Raw genomic sequence first — 25,947 nt, 5'->3', positions numbered from 1 at the left:
GATTTGGAATTTGCCATTGGCTGGCGTGTTTTGATTTGTTCCAGCCCTGTGTATATTCTTCTTTTAGTATGAGTGTACAGTTTGTTTATTTCCTTATTTCGTTGTAATTCATTTTAATCAACTACACTATGTTAATGGACATGGAAATAGGCAACTTAGCTCTAGTTGGATATTTACTTGTTTCCACATATTTTTCAGGGTCTTTCCTGTTAAATGCTGAATGATTGATCAACGCTGCACCAACCTTTTGACCATTCATCCCTGGTGCCCCATCTTGCCCATTTCGACCAGGCTGTCCCTGCATGGAAAACAATGCAATGTCAATAGATGCTTTAGATACTATATAAATCATGTTTCTCATTCAATTACTTGTCTATACTTACAGGGCGTCCTTGCAGACCAGTAGCTCCTGTAGAGCCCTTGTTTCCTTTTTCACCCTGACAAAAACAAACAAAATATTAAAATTACCCCAAACTGTACATTATTCCCTCAAACATAAAAAAAATATACTAAAGTCAAACACATTGCAGTTGTTATTGCAGTTTGAGTGGAAAATGCACTTACAGAAATAATTCACTATGTTGATTAAGCATTGCATAGATAACAATTGAGGCACAGTTGTGTCCCTGATAGCTGACATATTTTAATATTCATTGTGATTGTATACATACAAGTTGCCCATCTAAACCAGGAAATCCACGTTCCCCTTGGAGACCTTTAGATCCCTGGAAGAAAAATCCAAAACATGGTAAAAAGAGTTATAGGCTGCAAGAAATGGGGGGGAAAAAACTAAAACATTCATCCCATGAAGCAGGTACATAGACTAAAACTGCCTAAACCCTCAGCTATCATACTTTATTAAAAAATCATTACCATGGAACCACTTTTTGCTATGTAAAAAAATATATAAAATATTAATTAGTGCAAAAAAGTATGTTAATTCATATTTTAACAGTTTGTCAAGTAATGTTCCAAAGTTCTGTCTAGTGTCTGTCAAACGTATTTCTGTCAAAACAGACCCTGGATTGAATCAAACGTTGAGCCACCCACAACAGCAAAATTACAAGCCCAGTGTTTAATACTTTCATCCTGTGAGTTACAAGCAAGGAGACTCTAGCATTCAGATGGCTCGTATAAAATACCAGACTTCTCATTCGTGACTGATTAGTGGACAGAAGCTTTGATTTAATCTGTGCCTTGGTATTCTTCAGGGTTTACACATGAACTGCATTGTTCATTTACATTTTACTAAATCGACCATTTTTATATTGCGGAAGATGGGTCAGACCCTAATCCTGCCCATGTCCAATTGGGGTTCCAATGCCTTGTCCAGATGGCCAGCCCATCACTCCCTCAGCCAAGCGAGTTTGAGCCAAATCTGAATACATTATAACACTCCTTATCGGCCAAAGCTCCTGAAAATGTATTAATTGTTTCTTAATTTGATATGGATTTTTCATACTTCAGAGGATTACCATCACCCTAGTCATTCATTCCATGCTTCTATGGTGATCACAGCTTTCTGTGAGCATGATACAAATAATCTCCCCTGGATGTGATTTATCACCCCCTTTAAACGCTTTTTTAAATCTCTTAATTAAATCCACATGCCTTCTGTTTCGGATTTTGCTGATGCCTGTCACACTGCTGACATGAGCTGCCAACAGGGAATAACTCGATTGTTTTTTTAAATTTGGTTTAAGATGATGCTGCCAATGAGTAGGCAAGGGACATACAGTGTTTGTACATTTTTCTTATTGGCTTATCATTCATTACACCTGAAAATTCAAGTATATGTGCATATGTTCGTTTACTGCCTTCTGAAAAACATTTCTATGTTGCTTTGGGGTTTCTGAAAAGAAAGCTCACCAATTAAATAGAAAGAAATAGAAGCTCAACATAATGATTTATTGCAAACTTGAGGCTGGCAAACTTGAGGCTGTAGTACTATGTACATGATTACCATTTATAACATTATTCTTTTAAGGACATGTAATGTGCATTTCAGTGTAAACTGGTGGATGTAGTCGTATTTCTTCCCAGAAATCCAGAGGTTTTCTCAAGGCTCTACTTTATAAATTGCATCTGAACATTTCTCAGCCTGCTATCATTGGCAATTAAGTTATCATAACCAGTATTTCATTTTTGTAGATAATACTTTGTGGAACTGGCACTGAATTAACAGAATTTAGTTTGTTTATCTGAAAAAGGATTAATTACCCCAATTACACCTGTTGAAAATGTAGTGAATGTGTTCAATACATTTTAAACATGTATCAAATGTATTCATTTGTTTTGTTTAGAGTGGTTTTTATTATTGAAATGTGTTCATTATTAATACGTTTTTACCCTTTCTCCTGGTGTTCCTGGCAACCCAGGTACTCCTGGCATCCCTCGTTCACCCTGTGGTTCAAATGCACATTCAGGTTATTGAAAATCAAAGCATTTTAGGAGTCTATATGCAGTACATTACATGTAAGCGAAATATTGTATGACATATTTTTGTGATTTACCAAATCTTCTTCCCCATTATACAGCTTCAAGTATGCTATTATAATTAATGCATACATACATACTTGCATGCATACATTGAATAATGCAAGTATACATACATAAATACATGTATGAATATGTAAATCAATCAATCAATCAATCAATCAATCATTCAATCAATAGGTCTAAATTCTGAGTCTTGGGGCATACCAACACATTGCCCAAGTATACAGAACTGAACTCTAAGAAACAGCTGTAAACCATTCGGATAATTACAGAAATACATGGCTGACAATTATCATAGCATATAGATTTTTTCCAATATAAGGAATGGGGGAAAATCAAAGTGGGACACTAGTCTTGGCACATCCATTCATCCATTTTCAATAACCACTTCATCTGATACAGGCTCACAGTGTGTCAGAGCCTAACCCAGCGGACACAGGGTGCAAGGCAGGGCACAACCTGAACAGGATGCCAGTCTGCCTCATGGCAGCGTACACGTATCCCACAATCACATGACTACGGTAGCCAATCAATTCAAGTAGCATGTTTTTAGAATGTGGGAGCAGTCAAACCTGGGTCTCGGGAAATGTGAGGCAGCCTTGCCGTGCCACCCATTCTCAGTACATGCTAATAGTTATTCAGATTAATCAGTGGCAAGGTCATTTCCCAAAATTGAGTAAAAATAAACTTAATTTGAGTAGTATTTACGAACCCAAAAAGTCAAATGCATCCTCCATCTTAGTCCTGTAACTAATTGATGTCCTACAAAAATGTAATTTTTGTCATTAAAATATATGTCATTTGTTAGAGTAACTCATCTCTTGCACCTCCAATTAATTTACTTGTCAGCCTTCCTACCAAGTCACCGGGTCTTCCTGGTTCCCCTTTGTATCCATTCGCACCACGTAGCCCCTGCAATGAAGGGAAGGAGAGCCGTTACATTGATTTCAGGCATAATGATGTCTCATCAATTGGCACTCATCTGTGTCACTTTAATACCTGAATGCCCGGTGTGCCCTGAAGTCCTGGATTCCCCTGCAGACCTGGGACACCCTGACAATAGAAAATACACAATTTAAATAATATTATACAAACCCAAAATTCAATAGGTTTTACAATGTTGAATGTTAAAATAACATATACTGCTAAATAGGATATACCGGTTATTTTGTCTGTTAGTGTAAAGACTATGATGAAAGAAGAATGAACCTTCATTATGAAACTAAGCACACGTCAGTCGCCTCTTAAATGTAAATGTCACCACGTCTATTTTGGACCTGTGAAGCAGATGTATCAATCTGTGCTGCTGTTTTCCAGCTGTAAGATGAAAAGCAGTGTATGTCCCAAATTAGAAACTGAAACTGCACTGAGAGTGTTCTTTTGTGTGGATTTATTAACTGTTGTGTTTTTTGACTTTAATTAAAACGTGCATCTGTATCACTCAGGCTTTATTTGATTGAATATGCATTATTTTACTGCAGCTTTATTTTAAAGGGACACTTGTGAGTCGTGATTAACACTGCTTGCTGTGTCAGCAGTACACATCCTCACAGGAAGTGAAGTGGCCCAGTCTCTCTTTAATGTGACCTGAGGTCTCTATCTTAGTTGGGTGTGTAGGAGGCATTTTAATCGTTTAACTTAGGAGTTTTAAACTTTAAACCTCCATCTTCATACTCCTTGTTCTTTTTTTAAACAATAGTATACTTCACAGTAAAAAAGGGAATAGTGTATCTTCTGTTAAATACTATAAAAATACCCTTTGTAACTTTCTCCCAATGTGTAAAGGCCATACAGCTTGTGCGTATACAAAGACTCTCTTAGAAACACTTGACCTTAGGAATGATATCAGATACATAAAGCCTTCAAAACTGGACACCCACATGCATAGCTAGAAACTGGTTTTTCAAATCTAATTGTGGAAAAAACGATAAAAAAACAAAGTTCAAATGTGAATATTAGGTCAAACGAAGCTTGTTCGCTGCCAGGATATCTAAGAAATAAAGCAAAACAGCACAGAAAAAGGCTTTATAGATTCAATTGCAAACCATGGTGTTGATGTGGTCTGTTTGTGTTCTGGGAAAAAACAAGTAGTGTCAATTCTAAGATTGAAAAGCTGCTGGAAACCAGATGAGCAAGATGCGTCTGATCATCTCTTCTAATTTATGAAAACTTTTCTTGACCTCTCGCTGCTTGTACTCTGAATGTTTTCAAAGTGATCTGGGGAAAAATAAACATTCCTTGTAGATATCCGAGTGTGGACAAAAATAAATAAAAGTGTATAATGATAGTATAAGTATAGGATTACAGAAAATGGCCATTCTAGAATTGCTCCTGAGTGAAAATGAATTGCCCTTGATTGCAGAGTGTGACCTATAGACCTATCTTCCACACTTTAAATACAGCAGCTAAAGCAGGAAGTGTTTAGTGCATTGGAAACCAGGTGTTTTCCTCATAAATGTATTTACTATATTTCAGTACTCCTCTGTGAATATTTACAAAAAGTCATTTTCCACATTCATATTCCACAGTCTGTCACTGTGAAAGTGACTCATTCTCCAGAAAAATTGTAAAAAAGCCAACTTGCAAGCCTACGAATGTCCACAGAAATAAATTATTTTTCCTTCATGATTCATCCAGTTATGATCCCCTAGGGAAGATGTATAGGGCTTTAATGGAAACAATGACCATCCACCCCCTACCCAATCTAAGATATTTCCATATAATGTGTGTTTTATGGCATCTAGTCTCAGTTTAGAGAGTCAAGATTTCCCTTTCCCAAGTTCTTGTTTTATCATGGTAGAATAAGAACCAGCTGCCACTTCTTCACAACCCATTACTACTTATTTTTGTAAGTATTTATTAACAATTATAAATGTGATAGTCCAAGGAAAAATCTAATCACTAAACCATCAAAGATTACTTTAACCCTAACAGCTGGATTCACAGACCCTGATAAGTGCTATTATTGAACTGTCTTACCAAAAATAATAATTTGTAGTACAAGACTAGTGCTACTTTGTGTCTGTGAAACCAGCCCTAAATGTATCTGTTAAGACTAGTTTTAATAAATATGATATCAGAACTTACTTCAGCTGTGATAAAACTTTCAGCTTTTATAATTTTATTACAATGCATGCTTTAAAAATCAAATAGGAAGGGTGTAGCCCTATACGTATTGGCTTGTAGACAGAAAATAATTGATTTGCTCGTATCACAGGAATTATTCACTTTTTTATTGCTTGCTCTTACAGCAGAATAGCAAGGGGAGTTTAGTTTCAAATTTCTCAAATCTGGCACAAATCATGACAGTATATAATAGTCATCGCTGGAAGGTTTCAGTTTGCCGGCCTGGCATCCAAACTCAACAGATCCTACAGGGACCTCTTTATGAACTATCCTGTCTGATAAAGCGATGGATATTTAAGCTACATATTATGCATATTTTCATTATTGACCTGCAAAAAAAAATAAAAAATTGAGCCAGTAAGGTTTTGGCAACATATGTCCATTCATGAAACATTCTGTAAACTTTGCACGTTTGTAGAATTAGTACTACTCAGTACCATTAAATAAAGTACACATTTAAATTAGGCCCAATACAAAATATGTTCCAATATTTTTTTTTTAACCAAATATTTGTGGGATATGAACATTTGGTATATCAGGCTTATGAGATTTAATAACTATTTAGTATGACACAGATATTTTTGGGCACAATTCCAATTGAACATGGAGTCATTTTTCATTTCTCTGATCTGCTGACCTGCCTGGGTTAAATACATTTCCTTACTATAATCTGATATTTCCCAAACAAATCACCTGAAACACCATGCATTTCAGGAATCTCTACCAACCATGTAATGAGAGTGAAATTTCATTATCCACTTTTTTCTTAACAGCTGTTTTCCGATCATGTTGCTTCGCCTTATTTTCTTCAGAAACTATTCACTTGAAAACTCATTCAGTATTTCATATAGATATTTCTATAATATATCTGATATGAATCAACTCTATGCGGGGACTATGGCTGGTTGTAATTTGGATAGATTGTAACAGGGTTAATATTTTGGTGTCTTTTCAAAAGGTGGGGTGGATGGCATGTGCTGTGTATGTGCCCTGATAGTGTCTAACTAGAAGTCTGCATTTGTTTAGAAACTATTGGAGAAACCATGTTTTTAGCACATGAAAGTAATGTTTTCCATTGACACAAAAGTTATACAACTTTTCTACATGTGCAGTGCAAGCAGTTAATTATAGTTTTGTTGAAAATGTAATGCGGAAGAGTTACAAGTGGTAGGTTTCAGGAATCTCACTTTTCCCTAGAAGATACATCAGCTTGAAACACAGCAGAAAGTGCCCGCCGTAATCTTGCACAATAAGTGAAATATTTTTTGAATATTATCAGATATAACTTCCATAGCTGTGCTTGTCAAACAAGTACGGGAACAGAGCCAAAATCCTTAGTTTCTTTCTTTATGATTCAGCTGAGCCTGTATTCATATTGCTTGGTGTCATTTTACCATTGGAATTTCATAGCTATCAGTAGGCTCTTAAGTCCAGCCCCCATTAAAAAGAAAACAGATTACTTCAGTACAATTCATTTGAGATCTATTTTCGTATATCAATCTGGTCTCCTTATTTCTTCCTGGAATTGGATTCCAAAAAAAAGGAAAAAAACTTCCCACCATCACATTGTGCTGGTTAAAACAACACCAGCAGGAACAATATCCCTTTTCCACTATTAATGTTTTATAGCTCTGAAAATCAGTTCAGTAATAAGGACTTGCTTAGCAGCTGTGCATAGCTACTCATTCTCTTATATGTATCATGGTGGAAGTTTAGATTTACTCTAGCTACCATTTTGCCGCAGCCTATACATTTTCTATATGTCTTCCTGATTTGCCTTTTCTTTCTCTCTTGTTGCATGTGTTCCCATTAAGCTTACAAACAGATTTTAAGTTACAAGCATGTTAAAATAGCATGCCCATGTTTGTGTTGTTCATTAGTGGTACATTGATGTTTTATATTAAACTATGTAGTACTCACAGGCTTACCGTCTGCTCCTGGTTGGCCGGGATACCCTGCTTCTCCAGCCCTTCCCATTTCTCCCTAGAAGAAAAGAGCAGTTCTTCATCAAACAACAAGATTTAACCCGCCCTCTCTCAGACCCTCACAAGCTGAGCAAGATGAACTTTTCCATGGAGAAATGGCAGAAAGCCCAGCTGGAAGAGAGGAATATAAAACATTTTATATTATTCACATGAAAATATACCAATGTCCGTATTTCCTATAGGATTCTGTGTTTGCAGTGGGGGAACTGATTGTTCAAGGGGGGGTCCGGGGGCATGCACACCCCGGGACATTTTAGTTCTTTTGTAGAAAGGTCACGTCTGGACGCATAGGGATGTCAGTTTAGCTTTATTTTTTCTTTAGTGTGACAACAAATGTAGAGAAGACTTTAGTTTTTGTGCAGTGATGAATTTGTATTCTAGCTTATTCACTTGGTCAAAATGTTGATAGAGAAATCTAGGGAACAAATAGGTAGTAAGACACGTTTATTATAATAAATGTGCTATAAATACACATACAAAAACAATAACTAGAAAAATAACTCATTCCCACCATCCAAAGTAGGGATGAGACCGACTAGTCGAAAATTCCTCTATCAACAAGTGAATCTAACATTCGATAGTTAAAAAAAAAAAAATCAATATACTTTTTATTTTAAAGCCTGTACTGTTGATTGGCTCGCTATGTAGCTGTAATGAAGATTGACGGGAGGGTGGGATTTGTTATTTCTTGTCTGTGTAGTGTGGGTTTCCACAGGTCTGCGCAGATCCAATGGGCTCAGTGGAATTCTGCAGATCTGCGCATATCAGCAAAAATCTGTACTACAAGAACATGACCAATGGCTTCCTCACAGAGAAGTTCTGCATGGATATACTTTGACAAACTAAATGAAAACACTGTTAAGTGTATAATATGTGCAGTGCAATTAAACTACCACAAATCTACAGCTGGTATGTTAACCCACCTAAAAGACAAACACCCTTCTGCGACACTAGCAATGACAGGAAAGGAAAGAGGAGCAACAAACAGATTAATATTGAAATCTGTATGTTGAGTGAGGTTTGGAAATGTTCAAAAGTAAATTGTTTAGTTAAGCAAATCAAATTTGATAGTCTAATACATTTTTTATTTCTCTGTTATGACTGGAAAACATTGCCACAAGGATACTAATGTTCAGGCATTTTCGTTGCAGCTCACATTGCTAAATTGTTACTAATTTGAAATGAAATTAATACAGATTGAAAAAGAAAAACATTTTGGTCGGTCAGTTACAAAAAGTTACAATATGGGGAAACAGTAATACAAGAGTCTGACACGAGATGTATGAGAGTCGGCAGGTGCTTATTGCTGCTTCTTCTAATAGGAAGGTATTTTACATTGCCTAATATTTACATAACAGTTGTTGTGTTAGATAAGTATTTTATCTATCCATAGCAAAGTCACTCTTTGGGAATCTTCCACACCAAGAATGTTGAAACTCTCTATTTAATATAAAACACTCTTGAGCTTTCCAGAAATCCATATGACCAAAAATGACATCTGGGAAGCAGCCATGCTGTAAGAGTTTTAGGAGCGCTGATAAAATTCTGCACAGCAAAAGACTGCTGGAAAAGTGACAAGTCTTTATCAATGCATTGATTTAACCTCTTGAATATGCAGCTGTTTTTTCAAAGCCTACTGAAATGATGAGGTATTTCTTAGGTACTGTATTGCTTTTTTAAATTTTTTTATTGTGTTTAATAATTACATATGGAACGCTGTCTAGCTGTGACGCAGTTAACTGGTACTCAGTTAAAAGTGCACAATCTCTACTGATTTGAGGAATTTACAGAGATTTATTGATTTTCCATCCCCTCCTCCATATTCTCATTAACATTAACATCATCATCATCATCATCATCATTTTTCTTCACTAACCTTCATCCCTGGGGGTCCAGCAGGCCCAGGCGGACATGCACAAGGAACTTCAGTTGGCACAATATCACCAAGTCCATTTTGACACTACAAAATACAGGCATAATATGTTGAAAATGAAGACCTTTATTTGTTAATATAGAGTTCAAGTATTCACTTAACCTCACTGAGTTCTGTAGGACACCTAATCAAAACTGACTTAGCATGTTACTAAGATCTTTGGTATAAGCATCACAAAACTAGAACTAATTTGAAAAAAACTTACCTAAGGAAAGGTATCCAATTTGAAATTGAAATGAATGTCTACTTTGAAAATTTGTATGATCACCTGCCAAAATACATACCTCTCCATCCTGAAATAAAGAAGAGAAATCATGTGATCACTTCACATCACTTCACCAAAGGAAATTGAGCTGATGCTATTAAAGTGTGGTATTAAAACCATCTATATAAATGATTGTCATGTGAAACTCTTTAAGTATAACACACATAAAATACAGCCTGGTTTTATGACTCGTTAGTAGGCAGAGGATGTTTTGCCAAGGAGGTCCCTGGCCCCAAAATCCCACAGATGACACAACAAAATGAATATAGTGCATGATGTGCAGATTGTCAGAAAATATGTTTTTCTGAATTTCTTAGTCTTTGTGAATTGATGTCAAATATGGAAACACTTTAGAAAGAAAAAAATAAATCTTGATAGAGTAGGGGTGGGACCAAAGTGCACTTCAAGATGCCAAGTCCCAGAAGCCCGGAGCAACTAAAAGAGGAACAGACAGGCCTCTTCAGCAAGCATTTGACTTCACTTTAAAAGGAACATTTAAAGCCTTGAGAATGGCAAATGCCAAATGATAAAAAGAGGGGAAAGCAACAAGAACTATCTCTCTACCAGAAACCAATCTGAGAGATACTGGGAAACAGTCCTCCCACAGACAAGTAAGACAAGCTAACTTGTATTATGGGAAGTTAGTAAATTGGCAGCAGATAAGTTTCACTCTGCCCACTCAATCCCTTGGCTGGGTTTTTAAACCACTCCGCCCCTCCTCCACACACACACACACACACACACACACACACACACACACGTGTCTTATGCACAAGGAAAATGCCATTTGGGGCCTTTGGACATGAAAACGCATAAATTCCCCACACTTAAAGCAAATGACAAAAAGCTTAAAGGCCGATCTAAAAATAAAGGCCAGAAGAGGACACACAGGGCAGTGTTGAAGTATAGCCACTTTGGAAGCCATGGAAATAATCATACATATATCTAGCAGTAGCTAAAGTCCAATCAGATTAAACTCTTGTACCCTGAAAGCTTATATCACTTTTTTTTTTTTAAGAAAACTTGTGCTTGTGCTGAGTTCATTTATACTAAAAACAGCACTACCTCGATAAAGTTAATTCTCACTTGGCTGCTCCCTGGTCTGTTCATTGGCTTGCTAGTGTCAGCATCCTTTAACATTGTTGGAGATCCTTTCCATTGGCTGAAGACATACACAGCTTGTTGTCCTTAACATTGTTTTAATCAGACACAACATGCTGGTAACAATGGGCAAAAAATATTTAAATACTTACAGCGCCAGGTATTTCACAGGCGGTTTCACGTTTATTGTGCCCTGGGTCACAGTAGATTCTGAGCTTCTGTACCTCAAACTGTGAATGACATACGGCTGGTTAGTTATAATTCAATACATTTGATCATGTTAAATTCTACAAATGTTATTACCTGAATGCCTCCCCTTTTTTATACATCTTACCCATGAAAGTGCTTACTCGTCTGCTGTAATATTAGTTCATTTGGTTTGTTTCCTGTTATTCCAAGGTTTCATGCAACTTTGTCATGAACGGAGTTGTTTTGCTTTAGATGTTTCTGTGTTGCAGATGTTTAGCACAGAGTACCACAGAATGTGATTTAAATGTTTTATGAGATAATGATTACATACACATTTAAAATAACTGTTTTATCATCTGTAGTTTGCTACAATTTTCCATAATTTCCTACAATATTTTCCAGTCTTAAAATCTTTCCTATAAGTGTTATTTATTTACCAGTTATTAATTGGAAACTCATAATACAAAATCATTCTTGTGGCATTGCATTGAAACAGAGTTTGTCATTATGTATTTGAGTCACAGGTACTTCACTTTATCCTTGACGTTTGGAAATTAAACTATTAGATTAATAATCTACTAGAACACATTTTAAGCTTGTTGGACATCTCAGTCACTTACCCACTGGAGGTAAAAAACTATTTGCTTATTTTGGTTTAATCAGAGCAAAATAATGCTTGTCCTTATGACTACGATCGTGCTTTATAAACTTACTGGTACAGTTTCTTCCTTCCTGACATACTTCCCAACTTGTGTCTTTCCATTGATGAAGATACCGATAGTAGGACCCAGGTCGAAAGACTCAGACTCCTTGCCGTCAATATACAAAGTAACATCTTCTTCTGTTACCAGCAGCCGAATCTGGTGCCAGTTTTCATCAAAGAGTTTCTGTGACCAAAGAAGTAAAAATCAATAAGCAGTGAATTCAATTACCTGTTTTGTCGTTTGCAAACTTAAAGCGATGCTGAACAGTATAGAACTTCATGCAGCAAAGATTTCTTTCTGCATTATTGTATTATACATTTTTTTGTTTTTGTTTTGAGATTTACCTGCAGATTTATCAATTCGTTCGATAATGATTGCTATTTTGATTATACATATAGTTTGAATTGAGAGTATCCATACCAATATCTAGTTCTGAATCTCCAACAATGGCATGCCAATAATAAACTAGAACTCAGAAGTATTCTGCAGTGTAGAGATATACACCGATCAGCCATAACATTATGACCACCTGCCTAATATTGTGTAGGTCCCCCTTTGAACTTGTGATTCATCAGACCAGGCCACCTTCTTCCATTGCTCCGTGGTCCAGTTCTGACGTTCACGTGCCCATTGCAGGCGCTTTCGGCAGTGGACAGGGGTCAGCATGGGCACCCTGACTGGTCTGTGGCTATGCAGCCCCATACGCAACAAACTGCGATGCACTGTGTGTTCTGACACATTTCTATCAGAACCAGCATTAACTGTTTCAGCAATTTGAGCTACAGTAGCTCGTCTGTTGGATCGGACCACACGGGCCAGCCTTCGCTCCCCACGTGCATCAATGAGCCTTGGCCGCCCATGACCCTGTCGCCGGTTCATCGCTTTTCCTTCCTTGGACCACTTTTGATAGGTACTGACCACTGCAGACCAGGAACACCCCACAAGAGCTGCAGTTTTGGAGATGCTCTGACCCAGTCTTCTAGCCATCACAATTTGGCCCTTGTCAAAGTCGCTCAGATCCTTACGCTTATGTTATGGCTGATCGGTGTATATAAAAAAAAAACATTTGTCCCTGCTTAAGTCAAGCGAGACCTAGTTGTTATGATTCTAATATTTTAAATGGATGGCCATCTCCTTTTGTAAATATATAGAAAGTAATACATATCTTTAAAATATCTGGATTGTTATATATTGTAGGGAATCGCTTAATTGAAGCAGTATCCCCTTTTTTTTTTGTATGATTTCCATCCCATATGGTTGGAGAATCCCATATGGCAAAGAATCCAAGATTTGTTGACTGGGGGAGTGGCAGGAGGCCATTGTAAAGTTTTGCCTAGCAGATCCAGAAACAAAGCAATGTAGAAATAAAATACACAAATTCACATTGGCCATTAGCAATTTGTGTTGCTTATGCCTAGTACTAAACCATTTGTACTGGATGTATTACAGATTTTCAGAGAAGATTAAAAACATAGTTCATGTTTTGAGGTCCTAATTTGATTCACATGGAGATCCCCATGGGAAACGTTACCAACATAATCTTCTCCACTGTTATTTTTAAATGAAGAACACAATAATGTTTTATTTCTTAGGTGCCAGAGAACATTTTTTCCTTTCACTTTTAGTCTCTCCCATTCGAAAGACATATTGAGGAATCCCTTCTTCAGGACAAACAAAAAGTAAACTCAACAACTGAGCCGACTGAGTTCCAACTAATATCGTAGGTCATGATACATACTGTTTTACATTTGTATTTCTTCAATGAGCAGATATACTGCCGAAAACTATAACACAATTACATGTGAGTTCTGGATGTGACATGTTGCAACTGAGATATCAGTGCAGTATCGTAAAAGTTATACATGTCAAGGCTCCCATGGGTCTATATGGCTTTTAAAATATATTGCTTGCATCCCCTAGCCAGTTTCCATTGCCATAAAGCCGGCCAACAGGAGTCTTTTAAACCTGATGTGTTCACCAGGTGAAGGTTTTGTTTGTCCCTTACAAAATGTAGTTTCCATACCTCTGATTGCAATTGGAAGCAATATTAGGTCCTACAGCCAAGGCCCTGCATTTATGTACATATTTTATAGAACATATACAACAACGTCACCACAATTTGATAATTAATTATTATTACTGTTGACAGCAGTAAGTTATAATGAATGGCTGTAGTTAGAACCTGATTATTTGTAGTGACCTGTATGTCAGGGAATGTTCTTTCAAGCGGTAGATTTAGATATTGTTTAAAGGCTATATAAAATAAGAAATTGTGTCATGCATTAAAATGTGGAATGGTTTATTATTTCCATATGGTTTAAATAATAAACAAAGTATTGTTAATAATGTGTTATAATTAGGCATAACGTATTGGCACTTTAGTGCACGTTCAGAGAAATACAACTGTTAAGATTACAAGGAAACCCAAATGATGAAGCTGTAAATATAACAATATGAGAGGAATCTGAGCCTTAAAGCAAAGTGTGTGTCCAGCAAATCAAAATATAAAATAAAATGATTTATATACATATATCACTCTGCTAAAATAACAGAAGAGAAGATCTTTATATCCATGGTATTGTATAGATAAACCATTTAGTTTATTTGCCTAACACTTATTTCTAAAAATACACATATCTTAGAAATGTGGAAGCAAAAGAAAAGAAATCTTGCAAAGACTCCAAAAATTCATTAATGAAGACGGATTGTCTGGCCAAATATCATGTGCCATTTTTATGAAACAGTTGGAAACCGATGTTAAATTCAGCAGTAACAGTCGGCACAAAGTTGAAAGAAGACTATGATTATTGTTTTTCATCACGTGTTAAACTACCTGTGTCAGCGGCTTGGCAAAGGTCACGGTCTGTGTGCCATTAACCCAGCTTGTGGTGGTGAACGAGATTGTCTTGTCTTTCCCGTTCAATGTAACTGCCATCTGAGGCGCCCCGTGCAGGGTCTGTATTCTCCAAAGATCCCACTTCTCCATAGTGACCGATCCTTTATACCTCAGTGTGGCCACAAAGACATAAGATGGAGGTAGGCCGTCGGGAAATATAGACCTGCAATTAACAAGAAAAGCCTAAGGTGTTGGATCTTCAGAGAAAACAGGATTTTAAACAGTATTTATATTTTGAAAAAAGAAGCCGATGATAATGAATCGTAAAGAAGAAGAAGAAGAAAATCAGAAACAGATTCTGAACAGGCAGTACCTTGTGCTTTCAGTTAAGTCAACCCGTGATGTCACCAGATAGGCTTTGCTACCAAAATAAGATCCTTGAGTCCCTTTAGCTTTCTTGGCAAGGTCTAAACCCACCAGTATATCAAAGCCCTTTTCATCACGAGCTGCTACTGGGATTCTTGTTGCACAAACCGTTTCTAAAGTACGAGAAAGAGAGAGAGAGAGATGCAGTGACATGTGTAAGACTATTGTATTCAGACGGGCCTTCGCCACAACAAACCGCAATTACTTTTGATCAAATTAGAAGTATGAATAAGGGGAATCCTCTGTACTTTTACTCTATAGGATTAATCAAACCAGACTATTAAATGCAATATATATATATATATATATATATATTAAAACATGCATGATGTATTACTAAACATGAATGCAAACACTGAATAATAAATCCTATTTCAACAATGGGTTTGTAGGAGGGATGGAGGAAATGGTCTCCTCAGAAGAGCTGTGGCCTATTACTCCATGCACCTTGTTCTTGTATACAGATATAGAAAAACACAGGTCTGCCACCAGAGGACTGTTGTGAGCATTCATGGAGAGGTTATTTTTTTAACCAGATTCAATTCATATTATAACCTGGTTACTTCCCTGAGCAACACCGCCCCACTCCAATTTGTAAATCACCAATTTGTTGATTGCACATCTTTATATTTATATGATATATTCCTGATATTTACTAACACGGGTGTAATTACACAAGGCATTTCTACACACTTTGAGCATGTCTTGCTGCACAAGGTAAATAGAGTTAGCAGCATGAATATAAATACCTTCATTAAGTCCACTTAATTAAAGCATGTGTGCACAACAGACCCATCTTTAATTTTCAGACAACAAATCCCTCATTCTAATATTAAATGCTGTACAAAGAAATACAAAACAATTTCTGCATTGTAACAAAGCATTAAGTACATTTGAATATATATTTAATGCTACATTAGTATTTGATTTGATGTTACTTTTCCTATTTTTCCATAAGAAATATCTGTACATTATTAAGGTAGATTAAAGTGTAGGGTCAATAGTTAGGCTTAGTAGGGGTTAATTTGTTAAAACTGAAGTAAAGAATCTGTAGTAAAACATCCTGGCGTAGAAAACTGGACCTTTTGCAACTATGCAATCAGTATTTAAGTACATACCTTCCATTGTGAAAACCAGACAAAATGTGACATTTGGCCCATTTCTTCCTCAGATTACAGAGCCAAAAACAAATTAAAATAGTGTCGCTTTGTACTGGATCCCCTGCTTTATTAGCAGTCTAACAATATATCCAGTTTTTAGTATTATAAAGAATGTGACAATTTATTTACTAAAATGGGACAAAATTCACTGCAATGGGAAATAAATATTTCTAGAATAGTTTTACGAATGTATGAAGTGTAATAATCTTTGCAAGATCTGATGAAAGTTAATTATGTAGAAGAAAAAAAATTGGCTCATAACAATGAGTCATCATCTTTCACAAAGCAAAGCTATAAATATCTTTAACTCTGTTCAGAGAAAAAAACTTTGTAAGTAAACAGGGTCTTGTGCTTAATACTGTTTTGAAACTGTGGCATGCAGGATTCATAGGCCAGTCTCGTACTGCTGTAACTTTTTATGTGCTTACATCTCTAAATATCAGAAGTTGATTACTGTCAAATAATGTAGCATGGTACGTGTAAAACTTATGCTGATACCAAAACAAATAATCATTTCTAAAAAGGTTACTTTCTAAAACTACAGTTATCAAATCTAGTTGTCCTTTTAGGTAATTATAATATCCACCTAGAGGAAAAAGGCAATAGTTGTATACAGCACCTAGCATTCAATTAACAAAACAATTAATTTGAATTGTGCATAGACGGCTACTACGTCAATCCACACAATCCACTCCAAGGAGTGAGTCTTACTGCCTGGAGCAGGGGGTCATATAGAGTGGAATAGGACCTGTTCCTAGCCTGGAGCCTCAGAGGTCATAAAACATGTAATTTATTATTCCAGAGCACAGGGAAACACACGCACACACACACACACACACACACACACATATATATATTTTTTCCCTAAAGAACAAAAACAGATGATTCTACATAATGAACACAAACTTGTGATCTTTATACGCATATTAGAAATTGATATACCTTCACAAAGCTTCTGTCTCATCACTTCTCGAATTTTGGAAATGGCAATGTAGTCTTCGACATAAAACACATAAGTGGAAGATGGCTTGTTGGCAATAGCTTTCAGCTCTGCTTCCTCCGTTTCCGATCCCACTCCGATGGCAAACAAAGTGATTCCGTTTTTTCTTGCTTCCTCGGCCGCCTGTTTCACTTCATCCTGGGATTTCCCATCAGTTAGAACCACAGCTATTTTTGCTACACCATTAGGAGCCCTTTCAGAAGTGGCAAACAAATTGTCAATGGCAAATTTAATGGCTTCTCCTGTCCTCGTGTTGCCTCCCATGTACTCGATTGATTCCATGGCTTCTAAAAGTTCTGTGCTTGATAAATATCTTCCCAGTGGAATCTGCAACACTGGGTCATCACTGTACTGGATAACCCCCACTTGGGTGAATGTCTGACCTATATTGAAGTTGGTAGTGATGTTAACAAGCCATTTCTTGACTATTTCAAAGTTTGTATCCTCGACACTCCAAGAGCCATCTAAAATAAAAACTAAGTCACTCGGAGCCGTTCTGCAGCCTGAAAGAAGAAAATGCAAATAGTAGGCATATTGTGCGTAGTGGAAAAATCACAGTTTCTCATCTGTGGTTAGTGGCTTATACAGTACACATTTTTGCAATGTTGTGAAGAGAAACGTCAATGAAAAAGAATTCATAGCTAAGAACCTTTTCATTCTGACATCATTGAGATGCCAATGGATAACAGTCGACAAAATAATGAATAGCATGAGAAGGAAAGGAAATGTGCTAGTTTTCTTAAGGTGGGAGGAAAAGAAACACATTTGGTGGTCAAAAACTAATTCATGCAACTAATTTCAGAGCTTTATATTTATTTTCTTTGAGAGGAGATACGAGTTAGGAAAGGAATCAAGTGGTTCAACGCATTTAAGTCCAAATACAGCATTGCAAATAACAGCATATTATATTACTGTATAGTTAAGTCATGTAAAGTAAAAATCTTACTAGATCTCATTTCTTCGTCTTGTGCTGTGCATAAGTTATAAAGTAACATAACTGACAGAGACTGAAAGATAAGATTCAATTGCTTTGATTTGTGTGCCATGTTGGAAATGTTCCAAAGGACCAAGTTCAGGCTTAACCTAAAGAGAAACAGAACATAAATCATGGACAGTTAAAACAGTTCAGTAGTAATTGCATTTTGATTAAAAGCTACAGTTTATTCCATTTGAAGAGTCATACTGCACATGTAGCTGCTCTAAATACAATATGGATTGGTCTTTGATGCATACATGTTATACACAATTTAATTACATGTGTTATAAGCAGGAGATGTAATATGTTTAATAAATGAGAAAATATGCATCATATGAATAGCATTTTAGAGGTAATTGCATCAACATGACTTTAATTTATTACATTATGTGGCTGAAGACTATGTTGCTTTGAAGCAGATAAAATATGCATTTTAAACAGTTATTTTACATACTTGTTTCATCTTCCTGTAATACATCCACGGAATGTGCAGCAAATCATGTATTGTAATCTTGAATGCTAATGTTTCAAAAGATCCATATGGTGAACAGCTATGCATATATGTTTTGTTGCATATAAACTGGTTTAAATGGAGTAAGATCCTCACAGGCATAATCCTATTGCTTAATGCAGGATGTATATCTGCATTGAATTAACCCCTCTAATAATTTCCAGACAATTATTAATAATTTACATTTAAAAAACTGTATATTTTCTTAAAACCGTTTCCCAGAGACTGAACCGGACAAACTGAAGATATTTAAAAAATGCAGCAATGAAAACCAATCAAATTCACAATTCTCTACAATGGCTATTGGTAACTATTATGAAGACTTATTTCGGTCTGTTGTCTTTGCCATATCGTGATCATGTTTTTCCACAGTGTGACCTCAGGTTACATGTGAAGAGTTATGTGATGCTCGACTGCCATTACAAAGCTGGCGCTGCTTGAACAGTTTCTTGGATCAAGGCGAGGAGGTAGCTGGAAAACACCACATCTGCGCAGGAACCCACCGTGGCTTCCCTCTCGTCTTCCCTAGCTGGATATTTCTACATCATTGCTGATCCCACATGGAACCCATTTGTGCCGTCAGACAGTGAAATTCCAGCTTGGAAGACTACCAAACACATGTACGCATGACACCACCGCAGTTCCCCTCAAATCCTATAATGGTAGATTCAGATTGTAGGAGTGATTTTCTTTGCATTAAAATGGCACACAATCCCATTACTTCTTAAGTACACCACATTAAAGTTCTAAGCTGTATCCCAAGACCACATATACAACCCACTAACAAATCCCACTTCCATAAAGTAACTGCATGTTTCCTCAATATGGCATGTCATTAGGGCATTATAGGGCCCTGCAGCTTCGTTATAGGTCTTCCCTTATGTCAGGATAGAGAGAATGGGTTGAGTTACTGGTATGCACTGGTAAAACTTGAAAGCAAACTTCCTTGAAAAACAGCTCTTTACTTTGTTAAGAAGATCAGAAAATTGTTTGATAAGCTACATATTATCTTTGTAGGTTTCTGTTAGACCTTTTTTAGAAGAAGAATAAAGACTATGCATACACTACTACATTCGCCAACTACTTTAATATCTCGTTAAATATCTCATCAATACGTCTCGCCTTTTGTCCTGGTTGGAAGGCTTAACAGTCATTGGCTGTTTAGAAGGCACTTCATGAGTATTGTAGATTTACTCCAATGCTTGATTTGCCAAAAGGTTACATCATTTGTCTCGTAAAAAATCAAGGAAGAACACTGAACAATGTCGAGAATGATATCAAATGTAGCAAGGAGGAGGCTGTCACTTTTCTCTCTTCTGCGCATGACCTTTATGAGAAGGAAGTGAAGAATGAGTTCTACTAGGTTTCTTTTTCTGTTTATTTTGCAAGGTAGGCAGATTATATGAAACACTGACGTAACGGGCTGTTGGCCTCAATATCAGTGGCGATAATCTTCTGCATCATATGCTAATGACTTAAAATCCAGCATTTTACAAAAAGAAAACACATCTTTCCATCTTTGCCTAAACCAAGTTGTGTTGCCTTAAGCAAACAATAGCCTTGTTGTATGCGATGACTTATATTTCTGGTGTTTCCAATAATAAGGACTGGATTGAGGACTTCTGTGGGGGAGATTCCCAATACTTCGATCCAGAACTCCCACATTAGTCAGCCATCCCAAGGCAAAACCCACATAATTTGGTGTTGCTGCTTTAAATTCTCTTTTGCAATGAAAAAAGTTATTCCATCCTTAAATCAACAACTGCTGTTTAGCATGTTCAATTAGTTTGCCAAGATGATAGGAAAATTAATTACAGCCAAGTTCCTGAGGCACCAGAAGGAAGGCCAAAACATTATATCAGTCCCCCTATTGAATTTTAGTCAAATAATCAAAACCACAAATGGATGCTACAGCACTATATACACCATTTTTTTTTCCTCACAAAGGGTAATCCAATGAGTACTCTGAGATCTGGAACAACAGACATAAGCTACCACTTCCAAATCAGATCATAATACGTTTTAAAATTGGAAGTGTCAGCTTTCTATGTATCATTTTAATTTACAATGAAGATCACATTCCTTTTTAAAAACTGCTTGGACAAATGGAAGACGTTTTACTGTTTGTTTAATAGAATGCATTTTTGCAACCAAAAAAAAAGTAATCTTAAGCTAAAACGGAAAAAGAAAAGCCCCCATTATCATTAAACCCAGTGCACTGACGAAGAACAGTATTCTCATTCATTCCATGCATGTGACAGGCACACAAACAAGGAACTGATAACCATTTCTAATTTCTTCAATATGCCTTTGATTCTGCGGTAACTCTGCTATTACATGCTTTGATCTGTTAAAAAATGGGATAAAAATATATTCAACATGCAGTACTGTCCCTTACCTACCTAATAGTACTGGAGTCTTACAAAAACATGCTGAATATATATATATATATATATATATATATATATATATATATATATATATATATATATATATATATATCTACACTGCCATTACCACACTTTAATTTGACATTTTGCAATTCTTGTGTAAATCAAGTACAAATATAACATTTTGCATGCTTACTATACATTAAGAAATGCACACATTGCAAGAAATAGTTCAGTCTAGTCATAAAAGCAAACTTTGCATGTTTGTATATAGAAACAAACATTAAAACATTATCTTGAGATGCTGCATCTAGCAAACTCTGGAACAGGGTTTGACATTCTAGTTAAACTAAACTCTTCTCTTCAGACCATGCAGAGTATTAAACTGCAGCACACTTACCGCAGTCCGAGCTGAAGATTCAGGACTTTTGCAGTGAGAATTTTACCTCCTCATTGATTAGCTGTTAACATTGTTGTGCAAATGTGATCTGCAATGCTGCTGTGTGAGGGCTGTGCTGCTGCAGATGTTCTTCATAGAATAATGCCTGCCCTTTCTGTCTGATTTTTAGTTCTCTCTAAAACTTACTGGCATGCTGCCATTTTCAATTACCATGGGGGAGAGACTCCGATAAGGAGAGGTTTTACATCAATATACTCAGGCTGGAAGCATGGTAGCATTAAAAACTGCATTTCCTTTTCTTTTTTCTATTCCTGTTTTTTCTTCTTTCCGACCAAAAATAACATTCATCCCGGTTTAAGAATTCAAGTTCACAACAGCTGCTGCTGCTGTTCTTGGAACCAGTGAAGTTGAGACTCTTGCTAAAGAAACAAGACATGCATTTTTTGTACATATTGTTTTATTTTTTATGATTATTATATAAATGGATTTTAACAAGACATATACCTATTGCAATTAGTCCAACTGTTATAGATATCTAATCACAAATCTATGTCAAATGTAAAGTGGATCTAACATGATACCCACGCCTAACAGTTTCAGATCATTTCAAACCCCAAGAACTGTCAATCTCATACTGAAAACTACATTGCAAAGAAGAAATGTAAACATTGTCAGCCCGAAAAAATCAAGTTATTACCAATGCCTACTGAAAATATCTTATGTATATTCACATTCTGGTTGACAGTTGCTTGACCTTCTATTCAGTATGCATATGCTTCACTGAACCACAGCGCCAAGTACTTGTTCTGCAATCGAAAATAAGTTATGATATCAGTTCCCTTATTGACTGATCAATAGGGTGAATTTGTGACAATCCCAGAAGCCAGCCTGTGTGAAGCCAGGCTATGTTGGTCAGGATTTCTTTCCTGGCAATATTCCCTCAGCGCCACGCAGTTCCCCATCCACTGAGTTACATACTCTTGTTTTTGATTGCTGTTGACGGTGGTGGTGATGTTACGGGGCTTTGGCACACCTTTGCGGATGCTAATATAAACTGTGGGCACCTCAACAAAGCAAACGTGTAAATTGCCCATTTGATGAATTCACAATAGACTTGGCATTTTGCCCACAGAATAACTCGGACCAATTCACCTTCACATATTTTAGTCAAATCTTGCGACTCACAATATGTATATTTATCATATGTGCTCAGATGCTGATACGAACTCCTCCTCTGAATCTTAAACCGCTAGGAGGGAAAATCAACAAAATGTTAAGGTTCACATAGGAGCCATTTCAACCCAAACAGTTTTATTAGATGGGGCTTTAAAAATGTAATCATTTAACCAGCCACAACATCTCAGTTCCATGTTCCAAGATAATTAACCGCTTTATCCACAAGAGAATAGACATTTCTTACATTTAGTCCTTGAAAAGGAAATGCAATGTGTTAAACTGGTAAAATAAATCAAGCAACAACTTAACATTGTTGTAAAACTTTACTATGTTTCTGTGTTCTTAGAGGGCTTAAAAAAGTCTGAGGATTGTTTGATTTCTTTATAATTTTTCACTCCAGCGGTGAGGGACTGAGCCAGAAATCTGTCATTGTTGTGCAGGATTCAATATAGCACGTCTCTATGATTCCTTATGGTAAGACCACCTGCTGTCAGGTGTTTGGCACCGCACTCAAACTTGACAGACGCCTAAACTCACAGTTGTATTATAGTAACAAATATGTCTTAACAGAAAAACTTTCTTGGAAAATGTATGTTATAGGATTTGTTTAGCTGTGTTTCCAATATCCACACCTAACAGCTGGATTCATAACAGATAAATATTCCACTTTATTTGAGGCCATAAACCAAATCAGCAGGGGGAATGAAACCTCCCTTTCCTACATTAGGAATTCTGAACCCCTGTGATTTGAGGGTAACATATTCCTAACATTATAGATATTGAGTAAAGTGCTTGTGACCTTAAACAGGAACTTCCTCAAACCACAGTAACTAAAACCTGGCCTCAATTCGCATCACTTATTAAGAAAAATAAATCATAAAATCGTTGTTTGGCATAGCACCTTTCGCACAGTTGCCTGAGAGCGATTTACACATCGAGGTAAACCACACAAGCTTGAGTTATTCATACTAAAATAAAGTGCACCACTAAGCATGGAGGAGAGAAGAACAGAAACTCTTACAGGTTGACAAACTGTCACAGGAGAAGATGCATGTCTGGGGGTCCACAACTGAAGGCCTGGGACCCCCAGACAATGTTACAGCTAATGGAGATCAGAAAGTTTGTCGGCCCACTGCGGGGGTGCCTCGTAACCATTCCAATATTATTAGAATTGTGTAAAGACCCTGCTTAGATGAAAATCATCACTATTACAGAGCAATAGCTTTCAACGTCGACTGTTCTTCATAAACACATTTCTGACTTAACATATGGAATCTGAAGTGACATACTCCAAGGTAACCTCTCTGCTTTGGGTCATAACTCAGTTTGTTTCAATCCGTTGCAAAACATCATCCACATTTCCATAAACAATGATTGTTTTTCCTTCCCCCTACAATTCATTAGATGAACATGGCCCGCCTTATCGCTCCATTGAAGAAATGCATATTCATTTAATCTGTTTGGGTTTTGCAGAAGAGATTAGTGTGATCAATTGCCGAGGCTGCATACTGGTCTGACAGGCCCTGAATGAAGAACAAGACTTTCCATGGAATAAACCAGTGAGCATGTGCTCGGGGAGAAGGGAAACTGCTGAGCAGGGCTGTTGCTTTTTTGATTTAGCCACTCTGGTATCACTTGTGAGAATCTGTTTTATATAAAGCATGTCTTATATAAACACATTGCATTGATATTATAGCTTGTGTATGCCAAGTGCTAGGAACAAAACATAATTGTTATTTGTTGGCAGTACATTTGTATTTATAATTTTTGCACCTAGGTCTGTATTAGGTGGTATCCCCAATCAGTACTTTGTTTACTTAGGTTGTTACTATGTGGAGGTGATTGTCTCAGACCTTTGTATCATGTCGTACTAGTGTATGTTGTATGTATGTAGGCTATATGGTCCAGTAGTTAACATAAATGGCATGTTATTAGGAGGTTCGAAGTCCAAACCCTGTCTCCGTCACCGATTCATTGTGGTCCGATATCTGCAAACAGCATTTAATGCTGAACAGTTTATATATGCAGTCTCTGTGTGTTGCCCTAGATTAAACTAAATATAATGACAGTTTTCTGAAATGTAAATACTGCAACAAATCAATTAGGCCTAATCTGTTTAACAATATGAACAGACATGTTTTAATGTATAATACAATAATAAGGTCTCAAGTCTATTGGGAGTAATGGATGACTAATTTGACTAATGTGTATAAGGCTGTAACGTGTATTTTCTTGTGCGATTTATTGGTATTGCTTTCTATTATTTGTTATATTGGTTACTTTCTATATTAGTAAACATTTGACTTGGCATACTACATTACCATAGGCATAAAACATACATTATTCTATGGATTGGACTCATAGTCAAAAAAAAACTCTTGATCTGTGGTTTATTAGAAAAATCCCTCTCCTTGGGGTGTAATAGTTTGGTTCCCTGTTCAGAATGATTGGTAGTCTATATTCGAGTAAAAAGTGGATTTAATCAAAACAGTTGCATCTCTGTGGGTACAGTAAATGGTTGCAGATGACGTAACAGCGTGGGAGATTGCCCTTTTCACAACATGTTGACTGTGTGGTCCTCCAGATCTTTCCTGGAGTCTTAGATTAATTTTATGCTAAGCCATGCAAATACCCAATGGTTTATTACAACAAAACATAAGTCTTCAGGTTCAGGGGGTTCAAGCCTGGAAGAATCAGTATAGATTTGAACCAGGTGGAGTTCCATGTAACTCCACTTGCTACGTTCAGCATGTGGATATCAGTTTGATACAGCGATCAGCCATAACATTATGACCACTGACAGGTGAAGTGAATAAGGAGATGGCCATCCATTTAAAATATTAGAATCATAACAACTAGTTCTCGCTTGACTTAAGCAGGGACAAATGTTTTTTTTTTATATACACCGATCAGCCATAACATAAGCGTAAGGATCTGAGCGACTTTGATAATGGCCAAATTGTGATGGCTAGAAGACTGGGTCAGAGCATCTCCAAAACTGCAGCTCTTGAGGGGTGTTCACGAGTTCAAGATGTTGACTTGGCCTCCAAATTCCCCAGATCTCAATCCAATCGAGCATCTGTGGGATGTGCTGGACAAACAAGTCCGATCCATGGAGGCCCCACCTCGCAACTTACAGGACTTAAAGGATCTGCTGCTAACGTCTTGGTGCCAGATACCACAGCACACCTTCAGAGGTCTAGTGGAGTCCATGCCTCGATGGGTCAGGGCTGTTTTGGTGGCAAAAGGGGGACCTACACAATATTAAGC

General features: G+C 36.8%; 1 protein-coding gene and 1 long non-coding RNA gene across 3 annotated transcripts in view; one reads left to right on the top strand and one right to left on the bottom strand.

The window, feature by feature from the left end:
• Positions 1–21,800, bottom strand: part of col21a1 (collagen, type XXI, alpha 1) — a 37,055-nt gene extending 15,255 nt beyond the window's left edge. The window contains exons 1-15 of the mRNA XM_066696920.1: positions 21,502–21,800; positions 18,171–18,307; positions 17,167–17,727; positions 15,012–15,177; positions 14,636–14,861; positions 11,812–11,985; positions 11,062–11,139; positions 9,487–9,570; positions 7,546–7,608; positions 3,499–3,552; positions 3,358–3,411; positions 2,350–2,403; positions 672–725; positions 384–437; positions 245–298 (exon numbers count right to left, since the gene is read on the bottom strand). Of these exons, the coding sequence (XP_066553017.1) occupies positions 245–298; positions 384–437; positions 672–725; positions 2,350–2,403; positions 3,358–3,411; positions 3,499–3,552; positions 7,546–7,608; positions 9,487–9,570; positions 11,062–11,139; positions 11,812–11,985; positions 14,636–14,861; positions 15,012–15,177; positions 17,167–17,727; positions 18,171–18,270 (1,776 nt within the window). The 5' untranslated portion in view covers positions 18,271–18,307; positions 21,502–21,800. The remainder of the gene's footprint in view (positions 1–244; positions 299–383; positions 438–671; positions 726–2,349; positions 2,404–3,357; positions 3,412–3,498; positions 3,553–7,545; positions 7,609–9,486; positions 9,571–11,061; positions 11,140–11,811; positions 11,986–14,635; positions 14,862–15,011; positions 15,178–17,166; positions 17,728–18,170; positions 18,308–21,501) is intronic.
• Positions 1–25,947, top strand: part of LOC136718999 (uncharacterized) — an 85,895-nt gene that overhangs the window by 16,287 nt on the left and 43,661 nt on the right. The gene's annotated exons all lie outside the window — the stretch shown is intronic.

The sequence above is a fragment of the Amia ocellicauda genome, chromosome 23 (genome assembly GCF_036373705.1).
Source record: "Amia ocellicauda isolate fAmiCal2 chromosome 23, fAmiCal2.hap1, whole genome shotgun sequence".
Taxonomy (NCBI): Eukaryota; Metazoa; Chordata; class Actinopteri; order Amiiformes; family Amiidae; genus Amia; species Amia ocellicauda.
This window is presented reverse-complemented; position numbering and strand designations above follow the sequence as displayed.